The sequence below is a fragment of the Panicum virgatum genome, chromosome 7K (assembly GCF_016808335.1).
Source record: "Panicum virgatum strain AP13 chromosome 7K, P.virgatum_v5, whole genome shotgun sequence".
Lineage (NCBI taxonomy): Eukaryota > Viridiplantae > Streptophyta > Magnoliopsida > Poales > Poaceae > Panicum > Panicum virgatum.
In genome coordinates this window covers 50,144,430-50,165,711 of record NC_053142.1, presented here as the reverse complement: position 1 = coordinate 50,165,711, position 21,282 = coordinate 50,144,430, and the positions used below count along the sequence as shown (strand labels likewise).

The 21,282-nt window shown below is 47.4% G+C and overlaps 4 protein-coding genes across 6 annotated transcripts; 1 reads left to right on the top strand and 3 right to left on the bottom strand.

Annotated features, from left to right (window-relative positions):
- Window positions 1–1,479: 1,479 nt before the first annotated feature.
- LOC120642029 (G-type lectin S-receptor-like serine/threonine-protein kinase SD2-5) lies at window positions 1,480–3,749 on the bottom strand. Of its 3 annotated transcripts, none has more exons than XM_039918403.1 (3): window positions 3,484–3,749; window positions 3,054–3,116; window positions 1,480–2,958 (listed from the first exon to the last, which is right to left on the bottom strand). In XM_039918403.1, exons 2-3 carry the CDS (start codon window positions 3,076–3,078, stop codon window positions 1,649–1,651), a joined length of 1,335 nt encoding a protein of 444 aa, XP_039774337.1. In that variant the 5' UTR covers window positions 3,079–3,116; window positions 3,484–3,749; the 3' UTR covers window positions 1,480–1,648. The 3 variants fall into 3 exon arrangements, with proteins under 3 accessions (XP_039774337.1, XP_039774338.1, XP_039774336.1); XM_039918404.1 differs by having other exon boundaries at window positions 3,054–3,088; XM_039918402.1 differs by having other exon boundaries at window positions 3,054–3,747.
- Window positions 3,750–4,676: 927 nt separating this feature from the next.
- On the top strand, window positions 4,677–5,761 carry LOC120642028. The gene is made up of 2 exons (XM_039918400.1): window positions 4,677–5,305; window positions 5,503–5,761. The coding sequence occupies exons 1-2, from the start codon at window positions 4,750–4,752 to the stop codon at window positions 5,553–5,555; spliced, it is 609 nt and encodes a 202-aa protein (XP_039774334.1). The 5' UTR covers window positions 4,677–4,749; the 3' UTR covers window positions 5,556–5,761.
- A 9,519-nt stretch (window positions 5,762–15,280) lies between these two features.
- LOC120640370 lies at window positions 15,281–18,634 on the bottom strand. Its single transcript, XM_039916202.1, has 5 exons — window positions 18,151–18,634; window positions 17,655–17,764; window positions 16,006–16,077; window positions 15,897–15,926; window positions 15,281–15,795 (listed from the first exon to the last, which is right to left on the bottom strand). The coding sequence occupies exons 2-5, from the start codon at window positions 17,725–17,727 to the stop codon at window positions 15,281–15,283; spliced, it is 690 nt and encodes a 229-aa protein (XP_039772136.1). The 5' UTR covers window positions 17,728–17,764; window positions 18,151–18,634.
- Window positions 18,635–18,936: 302 nt separating this feature from the next.
- On the bottom strand, window positions 18,937–21,282 carry LOC120642027 (rust resistance kinase Lr10-like). Its single transcript, XM_039918399.1, has 3 exons — window positions 21,034–21,282; window positions 20,612–20,674; window positions 18,937–20,516 (listed from the first exon to the last, which is right to left on the bottom strand). Exons 2-3 carry the CDS (start codon window positions 20,634–20,636, stop codon window positions 19,222–19,224), a joined length of 1,320 nt encoding a protein of 439 aa, XP_039774333.1. The 5' UTR covers window positions 20,637–20,674; window positions 21,034–21,282; the 3' UTR covers window positions 18,937–19,221.

Genomic DNA, 21,282 nt, shown 5'->3' with positions numbered 1-21,282 from the left:
CTACAAACTTTATGGCCATTAGGCATGTGCATATTCTGGCATTGTAGTTAGAAAAATTAGGCATAGTAGAGAGAAAAGGAATTGATAGAGATTGGCATAGACTGACGACAAAGAAAATAAGCAACGCCATTACTCTAACAGGGATCCAAGAGGCACCCATGCTTGGAGACATGGATCAGAAACAGAAACTTAACATGGATCATAAACATAATGTTAAGAAATCCAATTCATTCACACAGTCATGCAAGCAACACTGTGGGAACAGCAAATCACGTCGGTGCCACAAATTCAGGGAACACCACAGAAATGCCCTAGAAATTTCAGTTTCCACGATGTGCATTCCAGATAATATTTGGCATACCTTATTGATCCAATCAGAGCTGGCAGCCTCGCAAACTTGTCGCGACCTCAGCGCCAGGTGCGTCGGAGCAGGGTGAGCTCGTCCAGGCAATCGTCTTGTGATCTGATCGGAGCCGGCACTCCGGCAGTGGTGTAAAATAGCGGTGGCTCAGCGCGGGGGCCCGTCGGCGGCACAGCCGTGGACAAGTACTAAAGGGAGATCGCATCGATCAAGCAGCTGGTGGGCAACGTACCTGGACTGGTTGAGGCAATAAGATGGGAGATCGTCGCCGGGACTTTGCTGCACGCTATGAGACGTGATCAGCAATCTATTTTCCTAGAAAGTATGCCGATCAAAGGGATACCTGCACGAACAGCCGTCTTCCAATTGACACGCCGCGCTCCTGCGATCGATCGGACGACGGTGCGCTCAACACGAGGGTGGACGGGGTGAGCGCGATCAGCGCGCGAGGGCGCCGATGACGGCGCCATCAGCTCGAGGGCGGGCAGGGGTTAGCGCTGGGGTGTGGCGTGGGTTTCATTTAGGAGATCATTGTGTAGTAGTAGCTCGCAGGATCAGCGAGCGACATGCAACAGATGTAGGCGATCGTTTTTCTGTCGTGAGATGCGAGGGGGACGTACGTATTTTTGGGAACCGACGGGCTGAGCGGTGGGCTAGGCACACGGGCGGAGAGCGCGAGAAGCCGTTGGGGGCTGTTGCTCGGCAGAGGATCCAGTGGCGGGAGCTGTCGGGGATGGAGGTAGTAGCGGCGAGCTACAAATAGGCCTTCTGTGATGCTCCCGCTTTCAGTCGTATATAGGCCCACACTAGCTAAACAGCTGAAGTATACAGGCCCACACTAGCTAAAGTGAACAATAGGCTCATAAAGAGCTTAGAGCTATATGTATCGACTTTTCGTTTCTACGCATCCCGTGGATGACCTTTTAGTTTACAGATTGGTTTTCAATAAGCATGCTTTATACTTTAAATCTTTGTGATAACATGGTGTAGTCAATGAGGAGGGTGAAGCCGGATAATTTTTTCCATTATCTAAAGAAAATATTTGCAACGGCTCAATCAGTGTTGGCCACAACTTGAACCTTGGCTGGCTAATTGGGCCCGTAACTGCACAAAAGAAGTGGCTTGAGATCCCATAATGGTTTTCTTGAAATCTATAGTTCAATTTGCAGGGGTTCAAGGTCAAATAAAATAGCATGAAGATGCAGGTATGACTAAAACAGAGAAGTGCGCTCTGCTTACTTTACAAGACGTAAAATACACTAACAAATGTGGACAGGACTACTGGCTCTATTTCATTGACACCGGCACATCAGTCCGCTTAACATCTTCGATCATCGCGTCAAGCTGTAAGGCAGAATGGCTCCCTGACATCTGGCTGTTTCTGCCGGTGGTGTCCCTGCTGCTCTGGTACGTGCCGCTGCTCCACAGCCCCGAGCTCGTGGAGCCGCTGCTACTGTCCATCACGTAGTGGAAGGGGTTCGCCGGCGGAACGATGGCCATCTCCCCCTCCAGCATCCGCACCACGCTGCTCATCGTCGGGCGCGCCGCCGGCTGGAACTGCACGCACCACAGCGCCACCTTGCACATCATCTCCGCCTTGTCCCTGTCCGCCTCCCCGATGCCGTCACCGGACACGACGCACTCCAGCTCGCCCTGCTCGTACTTCTCCCACACCCACCTCGGGTACCACTCCTTGCTCTCGCCCTCGCAGGGGTCGAAGTTCCGCCGCCGCCCCAGGATCTCGAACAGCACCATCCCGAAGCTGTACACGTCGCACTTCTCCGTCGCCGGCAGCGCCATCCACAGCTCCGGCGCCGCGTACCCGGGCGTCCCGCGCCCGCCGCCGGTCAGCGACATGTGCGTGTTCTCCCGCTCGCCGAGCCGCGCCAGCCCGAAGTCGGCCACCTTCGGGGTGAAGTCGCCGGTGAGGAGGATGTTGGCCGGCTTGATGTCGTAGTGCACGATCCGCTGCTGGCACTCCTCGTGAAGGTACCGGATCCCCTTCGCCGTGCCGACGGCGATGCTGTGCAGCGTCCTCCACTCCAGCCTCGGCGCCGTGCCCTCCTCGTCGCCGCCGTAGAGGTACTTTTCGAGGGAGCCCTTCTCCAGGAACTCGTAGACAAGCGCCTTGGTGTCCCTGTCGAAGCAGAAGCCGTAGAGCCGGACGAGGTGCACGTGGTACGTCCGGCCGATGGTGCCGATCTCCGCCATGAACGCCTCCTGGACCTTCTTGTTCATGGACACCTTCAGGACCTTCACGGCCACCGGAAGGCCGTTCGGCAGGTCGCCCTTGTACACCACTCCGAAGCCGCCGGACCCCAGCTCCGACGAGTAGTTCCGGGTGCAGGCCGCCAGCTGCTCGGAGCTGAAACGCATGGGCTTCTCGTTGAGGATGTCGTTCAGGAACTTCTCCACCGGCCCGATCTCGATCACCACGTCCTCCAGGGCCTTGCAGGCTTGAGCCTCGCGGTTCATTCTCTCAATCTCCTTAATGATTTTCTTCCCGATCTTCTTCTTCATTTTCTTCCTCACGACCCGGCATCTTCTGATGAGGGCGATCACTACTACTACCGTCGCAGTTCCGGCGATTGAGGAAACTGAACAACGAAACACAACAGAAGATTAGCTAGATACGATATGCAGGGTAAGGGTAGGAAGAAGACGCAAGGAGACGGGACGATGTATATCGTACTGATTGCAACAGCGGCATTCCCCATGTTTGCGGTGCTTCCGGGTTGCAAGTTTGTTTGCAGTCCAGCGTCATGGCATGCGTCACATAATCAAGTTAGGTGAAAGAACAGTTCGGGGAAAACCAGAAATGAAGCTGCAATCCCAACAAAAACATTTTTTTTTTCCTTCGTAGTCTAACTCCAAACAAAGGGAAAAGAAATCCAAAATCTGTTTCTGAATCGATCAGAGCAATGATCACTCCATCTCCATCAGTAATTACTGAACTATAGAAGAAGCTCAGGCATGAAACAAGTTACTCATGTCCAACTGCAAACTCCCAAAACCATCCTATAAGATGACTGAAGAAATTTCGAAGAACGAACTTAACTTGCTAGCCGGATCGAGAAGAGCTTTCGAACAAAGAAAGAAACTACATGAAGAAGAAAAGGAACCTGTGTTGAACTGTTGACACCCTCGCCCGCCGTGTCTGATCCTCTTTCCAACGCCGAGAGGTGCTCTCTGGCTGGTACCTGCTAGCAGCCTGAAGGGCTAAATCATTGAGCTCATCCAGTGACCGCTCTGACTGGGAAGGAGCAAGAGGAGGACGTATGCAGTTACGACTTGATGAAAGGCCCGGGCAGCCGGCCGTTGCTGACTAATCGGAGAAGCTGACTGCGGCGGGTCTGATGAACCTCCCTGAGCTCCCTCTCCCACCAGTCGCCAGTGGACCGGAGGCTTCTTGTGCTGACTCCTGACGGCGACAGCGGTGAATCCTCGGAATCTTCTTGCGCTAGCTGTTCGGTTGTCATCATCACGAGAGTTCGTTGAAGAGGCCGTGGGCCGATATAGCTCATGCTTTGGCCCGCTAGACCTCGACGTGTTCAACTACACAGGCGGCCCACTGGAGCCCAATTAGGTCCGCGAAAGAATTTGAATCCATGTAGCACGCTAGGCCCAATGGTACGAGTCGGACGGTGTCCGTGGCGAAAATATCTTGGTGTCCCTATCCAATCCAAATCAATCTGTTGTCCATCGTGGATTCGTGGTGGGGGATGCCACGACAGCATTATATTATATTCTTTTCTGAAAAGGCCGGTCATTGTCTACCCTCACAAACAATGAAGCCAACTTTTAATTCCGGGCAATGATTCAAGAGCGCCGAGAGCTTCGCTTTCACAGAGGGCGGAGTTGATGTGTCCTTGAGGTTCTGAATTCGACTATCTATGAGAGCGAATATTTTGGAATTTAACGGCATTGTGCATTCAGTGACAGACGACGTTCCCGTCGACAGAGAGATATATGTGGTGACTTTGTCAATCTCGAGAATTTGCCAGTTCAGTCTTCGAAGATGCTCATAGGAGTAAAATTTACGTACATATGTTCATAGGATGTGAGTGCGCGTGCGTTATGAGTATCTGCATTGTACTGTGTAATTAAAAAAAACAAAGGGCGGAGTTGATATTATATTCGTCTATCCGTGGGAACTGGGATCAGGAAACGTTCATGCCGCTTACTCAAGCGACAAGGAAGGAACCTTACCTCCGAAGAAAACGACCCTATCCAAATTTTGAAGTCGGCTGAACTTGTCCGTCCAAAGTTCTGATTATTCATGCCTACTATATATATACGCATCAAGAGCTTGAGGAAACTTCTTTCCTGCAACTCTGCAATTCCGTTCGAAAGCAAGTTGGAGTAGGAAATTCATTTGTGGGGTTGATATGTATCCACTCGCAAGGACAAGTTTTTGTAGTGGTTTCCGCGTCGTCTTCTTCGATTCCAACTGCTATTGCGTCTTCAATAAACGGACTATAGAGAGGACTTTGACTTGGCCAAGCCAATCGGGGCAGGGTCTTCCTTCTTATCTGCCCCTCCCCGTCTCCCGCACGCACTTCTCCCGTCTCCTCTCGCTTCTATTCCCTGCCTCTCGCCGGCCTCTCTCCGAGAGCAGCTGGGAGGAGCCATCCATGGTGCGGGCGAGTCTTCTCGCCGTGCACGACGCCGTAGCCAGCGGGGGCCACCTCAGCCCCGTGGCCGTCGTGGTGTTCGCGGTGGCCGCGACGGTGGCCGTGGCGGCGATCACGGCGTTCGGGTGCGCGCAGGGCGCCAAGAAGAAGCCGCCCAGGCAGAACAACGTCGTCTACTACGGCAAGGGATACCCGCCGCCCCCCGCGGGGGCGTACGGCTACCCGGCGCAGCAGCCGCCCCCCGGCTACGGCTACGCGTACCCGCAGCAGCAGCAGAGCGCCGGGAGGCCCGCCCGAAGCGGGCTCGGGTCTGGCGCGGCGGGGCTCGCCGTCGGCGCGGTCGGGGGGCTGGCCGCCGGCGCGGTCATCGGCTCGGCGCTCAGCTCCGGTGGAGGCGGGTGCGGCGGTGGTTGCGGAGGCGGAGGCTGCGGTGGCGGCGGTTGCGGCGGCGGGTGCGGCGGTTGACTTCGGTGGTTGTATTCACGCGATTTTTTTATCACAAAATATCCGTGTCATTAGAATGCGCTAAGTTTGTTCATAAGATATTTTATATAGTTTGAATTGAAATGGTGTCACTTTTTTATATTATCATGTAATTTCAGTAGTTTTGGTGATAGCGGACCAAGTATCGTTTTTTACTCTTATTTTTCAACTCACGATTCGATTCATGTCTCACCATATTACCAGCTCTATCCTGATCCTAATTAGGCATGAAAGGATTTAAAATTTATGCCTATATATATAAAGCATCCTAAATTTTTGGAAACTAATTATTTCCAGCGTTATAATCAGCAAAACGACAGCATTAAATAAGGGTACATACATTATCTCCTTATCTCCTTATAATCTAGCATGTGTTATTTCCTTATCGACGGAGGGAGTGTATCGTTTTTCTATTCGGGGTTTTGCCACAAATTGGCCCTTGTGCTTGGGCGGGGTGTTGGTTTAGACCTAGTTTAGGTAGGTTGTTGTTGAAGTTTTAGCCCGGTTTTCCTAAATTAATCGGACAAGGGTTTTGTCTCATTTTCCTTAAAAACAAGGCATTTGATCTGTGATTTGCCACACTTTTGATACAATTCAGGTGGGGATACTCCCCCCGTGACCATTCAATAAAAATCTTTTCTACTCCTACGAGGTATTACCTCCATTAAAATTATAGTTTAACTTTTTAACTCTAAGTTTGACCACTCGTTTTTTTCAAAAAATTGTGCAAATATTGCTAAATTTAAATTATTCTTGAAGATTTTGTATTGATAAAGCAACCCACAACAAAAGAGTGATATTTTGCATAATTTTTTTAATAATACGATTGCTCAAACTTGAGGTCAAAAAATCAAACAACCTATAATGTACTGTGGGTACGGTCAAGCCTACAGAAACTAAGTAGAAATTGATCTGCAGCCTATAGGCGATGACAGGGTGGTGCAATTGATTATATGATATCCCAATATATTCAGCCTTTTGTTGGCCTTTGCATCAATATTTGTGCAATAAACATGCAAGATATTTGCCTGCAAAATATAGAGTATTGATTAAGAAACAAGAATGACCTAGGCCTAAAAATTTAAACTCGCACTCACAGGGTAATTTTTTGCTGAACGCTTTGTTTGCAGAATTTTGGCAATAATGAACGACACTAGAATTAGAAAGAGCACCTTACGGTTGAGGATACTTGCATAGTTGCATTTCCCTTGTTCCATGTCTCCTAGCTTAGGCTTTGATCCATTCGTTAGTTATGGTTGGCTAGTTACATCATTCTTTTTTTTTCGTTCACCGTGTTAGTCCGAAGAGTTTAAGCAGAACTTTTTCCGATGGTGTCGTTCAAACTCAGCTCAGATTTCTTATTTTCTTTAATTAAGTGGATGCCATTTCTTCATTTTCATACTAACAAATACTATATCCGTCCTGAAATATAGGGATTCGACATTGTTCCAAGTCAAACTATTAAAAGTTTGATAAAGTTTTATAGTGATGACGATACCAAGTATAAGCATGATTAGATACGCTATGAAATATAATTTTATAATCATTTAATTATTGTGACCAGTTTTAATATATTTTTTGTATAAATTTGATTAGATTAAAAAATAGTTTGACTTCAATTAATCTCAAGATAGCCATTTTTTTCCCGAACTCACCGTGCTTTGGTATGCCATTGATTCTTTGTACCTACGTATATCGATTACTTGCAACTTGCGCCATAAGTTTATGAGTCAAATGATTTTGATTGGAATCAGTCGTGGACCTTGACTTTGTTTTTTTTGTGTTTTTTTTTGAGGGAGTGGTGGACCTTGACTTTGTTTTTTTTTCTGAGGGAGTGGTGGACCTTGACTTTGTTTTTTTTTTGAGATACATGGACCTTGACTTTGTTGGCCAGCAAAGCAAGAGCACCGGAAGCAAAAATGCCAAACCCGAAAAACGGCAAGGGCCGGCGGCAATGCGAAGGCAGGAAGGGCTCGATTAGTGTATCCGCAACCACATTAGCTTTTTTTGGATGATAGTGCACTTCTAGATCATAGTCATTTATCAATTCTAGTCAGCGTCTCTGTCTCATGTTGAGATCTGCTTGGGTGAAGATATACTTGAGACTCTTATGGTCAGTGTAAATGTTACAATGAGTTTCCATAAGATGATGTCTCCAGAGCTTAAGAGCATGAATGACAGCTGCTAACTCCAGATCATGTGTTGGATAGTTCTTCTCATGATTCCGGAGAGCTCTTGATGCATACGCGATCACCCGGTTGTCTTGTATAAGTACACAACCAAGTCCCGTACCAGAAGCATCACAATAGACATCAAAAGATTTGGTACTGTCTGGTGTAGCCAGCACTGGAGCAGTAGTTAATCGTGCTTTGAGAGTTTGAAAAGCTTCTTCACACTTATCATCCAAAACAAATTTCACTCATTTCTTTAATAACTCCATCATAAGTTTGGCTATTTTGGAGAAATCAGGAATAAATCGACGATAGTATCCAGCTAAACCGAGAAAACTACGAATCTGATGGACCGAAGTAGGAGGTTCCCAATCCATCACTTCTTGCACTTTAGTTGGATCAACCGATATACCTTCACTGGAGATAGTATGACCTAAAAATTTCACACTATCTAGCCAAAATTCACACTTGGAGAATTTGGCATAAAAGTGATGATCTCGTAATCGCTGAAGAACGATACGTAAATGCTGAGCATGATCTTCTTCATTTTTGGAGTAGATCAAAATGTCATCGACGAACACCACAACAAATTTATCAAGCTCTGGCATGAAAACGGAATTCATCAGGTACATAAAATATACCGGGGCATTGGTAAGACCAAAAGACATAACCAGATACTCATAAAGTCCATATTTGGTCGAGAAAGCTGTTTTCGGAATATCATAGGGCATGATCTTTATTTGATGGTAGCCAGAACGAAGATCAATCTTAGAGAAAATCTTGGCTCCAGCTAACTGATCAAACAGGATATCAATGCGGTGAAGAGGATACTTGTTTTTAATAGTAACCGCATTGAGTGGTCGATAATCAACACATAGCCTCAAACTGTTGTCCTTCTTCTTCACAAACAGGGCTGGACATCCCCATGGTGAAGCACTTGGACGAATAAAACTCTTGTCAAGAAAGTCTTAAAGTTGGATTTTTAATTCGGCCAACTCATTTAGAGGCATTCGGTACGACCTCTTAGAAATAGGGGCGGTACCGGGTTGAAGCTCGATAACGAACTCGATATCTCTATCAGGGGGCATTCCAGGTAAATCATCTGAAAATACATCCGCATACTCACACACAACAGGAATATCTTCAATCTTAACTTCTTTTATGGCATAGGTACAAGAGTTGAAGTACTCTCATTGTGGTAGATAGAGTATGGTGGCTCCTTGGTATGGTGAATCTATCTCGATAGCTCGGGAAGAGATATCTAACAGTACTTTATGTCTAACAGATCATTTCTGATCTTTCATTTCGATATAACACATGATCATACGTCTGCATGGAGTTCCAAAGACGATCATTTCTGATCATGGGGCTTAGTTTATTGCATGTTTCTGGGAGCAATTGCAAGAATCCCATGGAACTAAATTGATTCGTAGTTCAGCTTATCATCCACAAACAGATGGGCAAACCGAACGAATCAATCAAATCCTTGAAGATATGTTGAGGGCATGTGCTATTCAATAAGGCAAGAACTGGGATAAGTGCCTAGCACTGGCAGAGTTCTCATATAATAACAGTTATCAATCCAGCTTGCAAATGGCACCATTTGAAGCGTTATACGGTCGAAGGTGTTGAACTCCTTTGAGTTGGTCACAAGCTAGAGAACGCAAAGTATTTGGGTCAGATCTAGTTACTGAGGCAGAAGAGAAAGTCAAAGTTATCCAGGCTAATCTTAAAGTAGCTCAATCAAGACAGAAAAGTTATGCATACAAAAGAAGAGATCCTTTACAGTTCAAGGTAGGGGATTTCGTATATTTGCGAGTATCTCCTACTAGAGGTGTTCAATGCTTCGGCATAAAAGGGAAATTGGCACCCCGATACATCGGACCATTTGAAATCATCGAAACTTGTGGACCAGTTGCTTACTGGATTCGTCTTCCTTCTCAGTTGGTCGCCATTCATGATGTCTTTCATGTATCTCAACTTAAGAAGTGCATCAAAGTGCCCACTGAGATTCTTGAACCACAAGATATCGAGGTTGAACCCGATTTATCTTACGCTGAGTACCCAATCAAAATTTTTGACACCAAAGAAAGAAGTACTGGAAGGGAGAAAGTTAAAATGTACCAAATCCAGTGGAATCATCATACTGAGGAAGAAGCCACTTGGGAGACTGAAAATTTTCTCCAAAGAAACTTTCCCGGCTTTCTTAGAACAAATTCAGGTATCAAACATTTCTATTCCTTTTCTTCCTGTAATCTCGGGGCGACATTCCTTTTAGGGGGGAAGGCTGTGACACCCTAGGTGTCTGCACAGTAGAATTGTATTGATTTTATGCATCATGTGTTTATTTTGCTTGAAAAAGGATCTTATTGTAAAAATAAAAGGTTATTTGTGTAAATATGATTTTATGCAAGGTCCTTTTTATAGTTTAATTTGAGTAGGGAGAGCAAATATTGCTTTTGTGGAGGGTTTATTTATAAAATTCGGTGTAATCATTGTTTGGCAGAAAATTTTACTTTTTAGTTTGAAATTAAACTAAATTTGCATTGGAAAAGACAAAAGTCCATTAAACTCAAAATCCTTCCTTTGTTTTCAAAATAACTCTTTAACATTTGGTCAAATCAATTTTTGCACAACATCAAAGTTGTAGATCTTGAAAAGTTGAACAAGTTTCATGTTGGACACTTTTTCATTTGAGCCCTAGTTTAGAAGTTATTTTAGTTTTATAGTGGGACCCTTGAACTTTTTGGATTTTGCAAAGAGGTCCAAACTCTATCTTCTACCTCCCTGCTCCTCTGTTTCAGCGCCGCCGGCGCTGAGCGCTGCCGTCCGCCGCCGTGGAGGGCCCCAGCCACCTCCTGCTTGCCCTCCTTTCCCACGCGTCGTGCCCAGACTCCACGCCGCCCTCCTTTCCTCGCGCTGGAGCCCCCTCCCCTCGCCACGCCACCCCAGCCGAGCTCCACGGCTGCCACTTCACCGCCGCCGTGGCCAGCCTCGGGCAGAGCCCCGGATCACCACCTCTTGCGCGCATCAGCATCAGGAGAACGTCCGCATTCCATTCCCCTCGCTTCCTCGCCTTTTCCCCGCCCCCAGACCCAGAACGCCGCCGCCGTCCATCTGCACACCGGCGAGCCAGAGCTCACCGTCGACCTGCCTCTCCACAACCGCTCCGCCCACGCTGACCCCATCCCTAGCTTCGCCTCTACCTCACGCACCTGACCGGCTACTCCTCGTCGACTATCCACCACCGGAGCACCCTCGCCGATGAGCCTCCTCCACCGCCGGACTTCCTTCTCCGCAGACCGCCCTCCTCCGACCATCTCCCGTCGCGCCAAGTACACTAGAGGGTGCGGCTCGGTCTCCTCTTTGTTACCCCCAACATCCCCCTCGCCGCCGGTGACCGGAATCGCCAGTAAACGGCCGGCCGCCATCCTCTGTTCTTTCCCTCCAGCCAGGGGCCGAATTCAAAGAAACCCAGGGGGTTATTTGCATAGCAGTAGACTCTGATGAATAGTACTTTCAAAGTTCATGGACCTAAGTGACACCCTCTTACAAGTTGATGGACCTCCAGTGCATTTTACTCTAAAATAATTATAGACTGTTACTTCAGGTGAAATTGTTCGTTTGACTGGAAATTTTTTGCATATTTATAGTTGGCACCAATTGCAAAATGGAAAGAAGATTCAGAACCAGATTGCCAACTTTCTAAACTGCAGTAAATGCAAAATTGGTTGGAAACTAAACTTAACAAATGAAGTGATTAAAAATCAAATGCATAATTCCTAAATGTAATATTAACTAAAAATATGAAAGTTGAACTCACACTGATGGCTTTTTCCATAATAACTGATGTGTAAGCTAAGACTTCTACCTGTAAAATTTCTTTCATGACCATAACACCTAAATGTAATATGATTGATCCACCCCTCGCCGTGCATCCATTTCTTGCTGAATATCTAAGGCACTTTTACTGGTTTAGCACCCAACTATTTGGTCGTCTTGCACTAAATTCTCAACGCAAAATGGCCCGAGTATTGGAAACAATAAAAATTATACAACCTACCATAATGTAATATTAAAGAATAGATAATAAAAATTGTGAACAATCCAAGATCAGAAAAAGAAAATATTTACTGCATGGTTTGGGGCTACTTAAGCAAGATAATGGCATTCTTGTAATGAACTCTACGCAATCAATCACAGAGCAAGAAGGCTCAGCCCTAATGTTCTCTACAAAAGCATATATAGGCTTACTGTAGCAACAACCAATACCATGTGCTACCGCTTAGGAAAAATTCAAAACCAGTTTTGCATTTTGAATAATATGATCTCCGCTAAGCATATATTTACCAAAACCGTATCTAACTCAGGTGAATGGGAAAAAATTACTGTAGAGACACATGGAGCTCACCTAATGAAAAAAATGGTACAGATAAATATGGCTTATCACTAAAAAAGAATAATAATAAGTCATGACTCGCCATGTAAAGAAAAAAGATTTAGCCTCCAAATGCAGTAAATCAGTTGGCTACTTTTATGGTCTACAAACTTTATGGCCATTAGGCATGTGCATATTCTGGCATTGTAGTTAGAAAAATTAGGCATAGTAGAGAGAAAAGGAATTGATAGAGATTGACATAGACTGACGACAAAGAAAACAAGCAACGCCATTACTCTAACAGGGATCCAAGAGGCACCCATGCTTGGAGACATGGATCAGAAACAGAAACTTAACATGGATCATAAACATAATGTTAAGAAATCCAATTCATTCACAGAGTCATGCAAGCAACACTGTGGGAACAGCAAATCACGTCGGTGCCACAAATTCAGGGAACACCACAGAAATGCCCTAGAAATTTCAGTTTCCACGATGTGCATTCCAGATAATATTTGGCATACCTTATTGATCCAATCAGAGCTGGCAGCCTCGCAAACTTGTCGCGACCTCAGCGCCAGGTGCGTCGGAGCAGGGCGAGCTCGTCCAGGCAATCGTCTTGTGATCTGATCGGAGCCGGCACTCCGGCAGTGGTGTAAAATAGCGGTGGCTCAGCGCGGGGGCCCGTCGGCGGCACAGCCGTGGACAAGTACTAAAGGGAGATCGCATCGATCAAGCAGCTGGTGGGCAACGTACCTGGACTGGTTGAGGCAATAAGATGGGAGATCGTCGCCGGGACTTTGCTGCACGCTATGAGACGTGATCAACAATCTATTTTCCTAGAAAGTATGCCGATCAAAGGGATACCTGCACGAACAGCCGTCTTCCAATTGAGACGCCGCGCTCGCTCCTGCGATCGATCGGACGACGGTGCGCTCAACACGAGGGTGGACGGGGTGAGCGCGATCAGCGCGCGAGGGCGCCGATGACGGCGCCATCAGCTCGAGGGCGGGCAGGGGTTAGCGCTGGGGTGTGGCGTGGGTTTCATTTAGGAGATCATTGTGTAGTAGCTCGCAGGATCAGCGAGCGACATGCAACAGATGTAGGCGATCGTTTATCTGTCGTGAGATGCGAGGGGGACGTACGTATTTTTGGGAACCGACGGGCTGAGCGGTGGGCTAGGCACACGGGCGGAGAGCGCGAGAAGCCGTTGGGGGCTGTTGCTCGGCAGAGGATCCAGTGGCTGGAGCTGTCGGGGATGGAGGTAGTAGCGGCGAGCTACAAATAGGCCTTCTGTGATGCTCCCGCTTTCAGTCGTACTAGCCACTGATGCCCGCGCTTCGCTGCGGGTGACCAATTGGTATACCACAAAACCCTAAAGGTCATATATATATATATATATAATCTGAAGCTATGTTGGAATGCGGTAGGTTTGGCTAACCTGTATAATACACGAAAGCATCAACTGTCATAACGGTTATCCATTAAGCATGAAGTAGGTGTGAGGCTATTACATTATAGGCAGAAAGATCTTGTACTACATGGGGGCACATATCCCTTACACGAGGGTTTACACAAAGTGAAGTAATTTTCACTTCCCTTAGTGTAAAGGAGCTAGCTAAAACTAAATCTAGAATTCTAAATTCGGACAGTAGCTTCATTCCCTTGGATCTTCGAGTGCCTAGCTAGATCATTCATCTAAGGATGAAGGGCCTTCTAATGGGATGAGAGGAGGACCAACTTTGCTCTCTGCCGGTGGCTGATTTTGCTGGAGGACTTCTTCCTTGGTAGGCTCCAGGTCTGAAGCCTCCTCAGAGACCTCTGTAGGCGGAGGTGCTGGCGGGGTCTCACCAAACTTCTTTTTGGCGTTATCCATGGCTACAATTGGGATTCCATCTAGCACATCACACTCTTTGCCATCCAATATGAGAGCCCTTCTTTTCACCCGAGTGACTAGGTAGGCATCTTTTAATTCTTGTGCATGGCAGTCATCGGCTTGCTTTAAGGCTTCAATTGCAGTGATCTCACGACTTTCAGATATGGTCACTTGGGCCTTAAACTCAGCAAGCTGCACACGAAGTTTCCTGATATGCTTCTCAGCTTCTTCTGCCCTGTGGTTGCACTCCTTGAGCTTGGTTGCTTGTTTATCATATTCCTCATCTAAGGTGAGCAAGTACCTTGCCATGAACACTACAGTTGGGTTATCTTCTCTTAATTCACAACCTTCTAGGGTCTTCATCCGAGTAATCCATATTGGGCGGTTCCTTACCAGAGGCGGAAAATACCGCATTGGCGTACGACAGATAATGGAGTATTTAATTGCAAAGCACAACAAAATATATGTGCCAAAAAACTGATACTCATACCTGCTTGCACCTTCCCAAAGTAAGTGCCTTTCTTCAACTCAGAAACAAGCTCGTCGACCTTTAATTTGAAGACTCGGCTAACTATGTCAGGTCTAGCGTCAGGCCTCTGCCCTGGAATAAATGCAAGAGCGTCAGCTATTTCCTGCCACTTTGGATTGCAGGTAAAAGTAATAAACAGGTCTGGGGGCCCATAAAATCGACAGATTGCCATTGCATCCCGATAGTTCTGTATCATGTATCTTTTACTCCCAGTGAAGCTAGCAAGCAAAATAACCTTTTTCCCAACATTGTTTCCATCCACATCACCCTTAAGCAGAGCATCCTCAATATCCTTGTACACCTCAGACCTTAGATTTTTGTTATTTTTTACAATGTATCTAAGCCTGTTCTCCTCTACAGATGCATAAGCATCAACAATGTACTGCTGAAATAGCCGGTCACCGCGTATCAGTGTTGTTGCCTCACATCTACGTTGCTGTAATCGGAAAGCATAATATTCAAGCATGGTAAACTCACCCCTAACTCCAACACGCAAAGTTCCTGAACGGTTATATTTAATTACTAACTTGAACCCTTGCTCCCCATAAGGGAACAGGATTGGGTACTATAAGGCCATATAGTTTGCATGAAGATTGCTGATTCTTCTAAGCCCACCACCTCTATCCTGAATGATTACGTCAGAACTCTTCTTATCTTCGGAGAAATCCCTTACTATTAAACCAGCTATCTCAGATCCTGCTGGTGCACTATACTGAGGTGCTTCTTTTGACCTATCGTGTAGGAGCCTAAGGCGTAAAGGCTGGACTTGGCTTCCTCCCAAAAGGTCCCTAGCTGCCCTAAATGATTTTACCAGCTCATTCGACTCGTCGAACATCCGTACCAAGCCTTCAACAATTTTTTTTATCAACTCCATTATCTTTATCGCACTCCCTGTCCCTATCAAAAATTGACATTCGATTCTGAATCTCATTTTCAGTGTCAAAAATATAGAGTTGTGCATACACTGGGGGTTTACCCTCATCCGGTAGCAAAGAACCAATCCGATGATGGACCTGACCATTAATTTTGAACACATATGGCCCAGGTTCCTTATTTATACCAGTATCAATTTTGGCACCAAGTGATGTGAAAGCGAACATTGAATTATATGATCTTATGGACTTAATGAAGTATTTAGACAAAACATCACCGTGTGGATCCAGCAACCCAGCCAGGAACTGAGGAGGATCCCTTTGAAACGGCAAGACAACTTTACCTCCACGACAACAAAGATGGAAACGAATACAGCCTCCTTCACCTGAGTAGGACCTTTTCACGCGCTCTTGGTGCCAGAACTGCGCGCCGCAGTACTGGCACGCGTGCGCAGGAGGGCCGTAGTATGAAATCCCAGGTGTAAGGTACACTGTACAGCCATCAGGAGAATAGGTAAGCCACACAAACGATCACTCAAATGGTTCTTTTATGAGTGCCTCTAATAAAATAATCTAGGCTAAATATTCGCACCTTGATTTTCCGCCTGGGCCAGACACTTTCCTGCACCACGAATCAAAACCAGCGTTCACTAATAAATAGGGGAACCTATAAAGTGGACACAAAGAATCATTCAGTTCACCTTCTTTCTTTCCCTGTCTTGTGGATCCTCGGCGAGCCTGCCTCCCACGAACTGTACCCTCAGCAGTTGCCACTAATGGAGAAGGGAAGAAAAAATCTAGCATAACTATCAGGTCAATAAAATCAAAACTATACTCTTGGGGCATGAGAATGGAAAGAGCAAAAGTCCATGGGCAGCTTTTTCGTGTTTCCATAATCACCAAACAAGTGCAGGCAACCTGCATGGATCCCATGGATCCCACGCATACTGGTATTTGTGTTTGTAAAATTATTCCTTGCATAATTCGATCCTTGCAGGGGAAAAAAACTCCTTGCTAGGAGGCCAAACAGGTTCTCTGTGCGGGATCGCTAAGTCCATTTCCATTATCTGGCGGACATCATTATCCCCAATCTTCCCTATTACAGGGCCAGCCTCAGGATTTCGAACATGGTATTCAAATTCTCACAAGGGTAAAAAAAATTTCATGGCTTAAATCCTGGTACCTGGCATCTATAAGTGAGTATAACATCAATTAGTGCAAATGGGCTAATAATATAAGAGGAACAGAATGAGTTATCTAAGTTGGATCAAACGCAACGATCAAACTAAAGTAATTAAAATAGGAGGCTTTGCAATCTCGTCACTAATATTCCAATTGAAGTAGGCAGCTGTATACTTTTAGTACCTATTAGGTACCTCTTATCGCTAGTGCTCCATAATACATGACGAACAGGCCACCAGGAGTCAAATCGGAACCAACAAATTAGTACCTCCACCGAGACGCAATTCCTCGCTCGCGGTTCACAGCTTGGCTGCCGCTGGCTACCGCGGAGGTGCGAAACCCCAGCGGCGGTGCGGCCTTAGCGGCTAGCGCACGGTGGCCGCTCGCCGCTCGGCTGCCGCCGGCCCTACGAAGACGAAGACGCAGAGCCCCTGCAGCATGCAGTCCTAGCGCGTATGCACTGGGACGCTTGAAGCTTGCCGCTCAGCTGCCGTCAGCCGCCGCGTAGACGGGGCTCCTGTAGGCCTAGCGTTCGCTCGGCCTCCGCCGGACACCCTTGTCGAGCCGGGCGCTGCCCGCTGTGCAGGCAGCGCTGCTGCGCCAGGGACAAGACGACTGGGCCGGCCGGGCACTAGTTGCGGCAAGGCGGCGCTGGTGGGGATCGGTTGGGCTGGAGGCTGGCCAGGAGCACGTTTTTTGGGCTACTTGAGCCTGTGTGGGCCGGCGGGGGCAGGTGGGCTGCTAGATTTTTTGGGCCAAAGTACAGACTGGAACACCAGAAGCCTGTATTGTTGTATAATTTTTGTTTTCTCCAATCAAATACATAGGATATACTGTATACATAAATTTGTTGGTAAAAAATCATGGCATCCAGTTGAGTACCCTTGTATTTAATGGGGCCCGCCACTGCCCTATCACCTTCCAGGAGCACCCGTATACAATTTCAGCTCTGTATCTGCTAAACTTTTTCCCCAAAATTCTACCCTCAAAAAATTCTATTCGAAAAGGTGGTAAACGTTGCTCTTTAATTTATTATTCCTATTTTGGGGTGCCCATTATTAATTTCCTGTGATCTCAAAGCATAATATTTTGTTCGGTGCATGTGTACTGCACGAACACCTACGTATAGCAAGGGAAAAGATGAAACAACATGACGGTACCAGCACACCTGATGTGCAGGTAGCTGCTTCTTTACAGCGCCGTCTTTTCCTTGTCTGTTTAGACGAAGAAGCAGCATCCATATGGCCTTTCTATACCTGTGTCAGAAGGCTGCAAGACCTACCTGCTAAAAAGGACGTCAAGAAGAAGAAGGGCACAAATAAAAGGTAACCAAAGCAAATCGTAGAGCAAGGCAAGTCAAATAAAATACATAATTAGCAACGGAATGTATTAAACAACGGTAAATAGTACATAGTTACAAAAAAACACGTGAGCTCTCTATAAAGGCCCCCAAAACGCACGTTCTTACTCCGTCTCATAATTATTCATAACCCCTATTAGCACGGTAATTATACAAATTTTATTTCTCCAAAACTATAGTAGGACCTTTATTATATCTCATCAGTTGTCTACACAAATCACTTCTCTAGAATATGTCACTTATCTAGGATATTGCCGGTTCGAACTATACATGGCTGTATAGCATGCTATGTTAAGAAACGCACCGTTTAGCTAGACCAAAAGATCTTTGCAGCTGCCAAGAATTCTAGTGGCTCAAACGTGCACTATATCAAGACTGCGGGAGAGGGTGCACTGAAGGGAGGGGTGCGATGAAAAGAAGGCAGCCCCATGCTTTTATAGCCAGGCGACGCACTAGACGTCAAGGAAAGTTACAGAGATGAACAGACGGGTGAGAAAATGGATACCTATATGCAATAGTGCACATTCATTAAATGTTGTGTCCTCCCTTGAGAACGGTTCTACCAAGGACACCAAATTTCACTGGCTTGGTGGCAGCACCATCAATGCACAAGCTCACATCGCTTTCAAAGTTTGGAGGAAGGTGGCAGCACCATCAATGCACAAGCTCACATCGCTTTCAAAGTTTGGAGGAAGGACGACATCAACTTGCAGACCAGCCTGACGCAGTACATCAACTTGCACTGGATGAGCACTCCCAACCTTAGAGAAAGGAGAATGAGTTTATCTGAGTCGCACAAATTACATCGAATGGATCAGCTTCACGAGGCTAACGTGGACACGCTCGGAGGACGCCGAAACGGCACGGCCTCATACTTCTAATATAGGCCCACACTAGCTAAACAGCTGAAGTATATAGGCCCACACTAGCTAAAGTGAACAATAGGCTCATAAAGAGCTTAGAGCTATATGTATCGACTTTTCGTTTCTTCGCATCCCGTGGATGACCTTTTAGTTTACAGATTGGTTTTCAATAAGTATGTTTTATACTTTAAACCTTTGTGATAACATGGTGTAGTCAATGAGGAGGGTGAAGCCGGATAATTTTTTCCATTATCTAAAGAAACTATTTTCAACGGCTCAATCAGTGTTGGCCACAACTTGAACATAGGCTGGCTAATTGGGCCCGTAACTGCACAAAAGAAGTGGCTTGAGATCCCATAACGGTTTTCTTGAAATCTATAGTTCAACTTGCAGGGGTTCAAGGTCAAATAAAATAGCATGAAGATGCAGGTATGACTAAACACAGAGAAGTGCGCTCTGCTTACTTTACAAGACGTAAAATACACTAACAAATGTGGACAGGACTACTGGCTCTATTTCATTGACACCGGCACATCAGTCCGCTTAACATCTTCGATCATCGCGTCAAGCTGTAAGGCAGAATGGCTCCCTGACATCTGGCTGTTTCTGCCGGTGGTGTCCCTGCTGCTCTGGTACGTGCCGCTGCTCCACAGCCCCGAGCTCGTGGAGCCGCTGCTACTGTCCATCACGTAGTGGAAGGGGTTCACCGGCGGAACGATGGCCATCTCCCCCTCCAGCATCCGCACCACGCTGCTCATCGTCGGGCGCGCCGCCGGCTGGAACTGCACGCACCACAGCGCCACCTTGCACATCATCTCCGCCTTGTCCCTGTCCGCCTCCCCGATGCCGTCACCGGACACGACGCACTCCAGCTCGCCCTGCTCGTACTTCTCCCACACCCACCTCGGGTACCACTCCTTGCTCTCGCCCACGCAGGGGTCGAAGTTCCGCCGCCGCCCCAGGATCTCGAACAGCAGCATCCCGAAGCTGTACACGTCGCACTTCTCCGTCGCCGGCAGCGCCATCCACAGCTCCGGCGCCGCGTACCCGGGCGTCCCGCGCCCGCCGCCGGTCAGCGACATGTGCGTGTTCTCCCGCTCGCCGAGCCGCGCCAGCCCGAAGTCGGCCACCTTCGGGGTGAAGTCGCCGGTGAGGAGGATGTTGGCCGGCTTGATGTCGTAGTGCACGATCCGCTGCTGGCACTCCTCATGCAGGTACCGGATCCCCTTCGCCGTGCCGACGGCGATGCTGTGCAGCGTCCTCCACTCCAGCCTCGGCGCCGTGCCCTCCTCGTCGCCGCCATAGAGGTACTTCTCGAGGGAGCCCATCTCCAAGAATTCGTATACCAGCGCCTTGGTGTCCCTGTCGAAGCAGAAGCCGTAGAGCCGGACGAGATGCACGTGGTACGTCCGGCCGATGGTGCCGATCTCCGCCATGAACGCCTCCTGGACCTTCTTGTTCATGGACACCTTCAGGACCTTCACGGCCACCGGAAGGCCGTTCGGCAGGTCGCCCTTGTACACCACTCCGAAGCCGCCGGACCCCAGCTCCGACGAGTAGTTCCGGGTGCAGGCCGCCAGCTGCTCGGGGCTGAAACGCATGGGCTTCTCGTTTAGGATGTCGTTCAGGAACTTCTCCACCGTCCCGATCTCGATCACCACGTCCTCCAGGGCCTTGCAGGCTTGAGACTCGCGGTTCAATCTCTCAATCTCCTTAATGATTTTCTTCCCGATCTTCTTCTTCATCTTCTTCCTCACGACGCGGCATCTTCTGATGAGGGCGCTCACTACTACTACCCTCGCATCTTCTGAACAACGAAACACAACAGCAGATTAGCTAGATACGATATGCAGGGTAAGGGTAGGAAGAAGACGCAAGGAGACGGAACGACGTATATCGTACTGATTGCAACAGCGGCATTCCCCATGTTTGCGGTGCTTCCGGGCTGCAAGTTTGTTTGCAGTCCTGCGTCATGGCATGCGTCACATAATCAAGTTAGGTGAAAGAACAGTTCGGGGAAAACCAGAAATGAAGCTGCAATCCCAACAAAAAGATTTTTTTTCTTCGTAGTCTAACTCCAAACAAAGGGAAAAGAAATCCAAAATCTGTTTCTGAATCGATCAGAGCACTGATCACTCCATCAATAATTACTGAACTATAGAAGAAGCGCAGGCATGAAACAAGTTACTCATCTCCAACTGCAAACTCCCAAAACCATCCTATAAGATGACTGAAGAAATTTCGAAGAACGAACTTAACTTGCTGGCCGGATCGAGAAGAGCTTTCGAACAAAGAAAGAAACTACAGGAACAAGAAAAGGAAACCTGTGTTGAACTGTTGACACCCTCGCCCGCCGTGTCTGATCCTCTTTCCAACGCCGAGAGGTGCTCTCTGGCTGGTACCTGCTAGCAGCCTGAAGGGCTAAAAATCATCGAGCTCATCCAGTGACCGCTCTGACAGGGAAGGAGCAAGAGGAGGACGTATGCAGTTACGACTTGATGAAAGGCCCGGGCAGCCGGCCGTTGCTGACTAATCGGAGAAGCTGACTGCGGCGGGTCTGATGAACCTCCCTG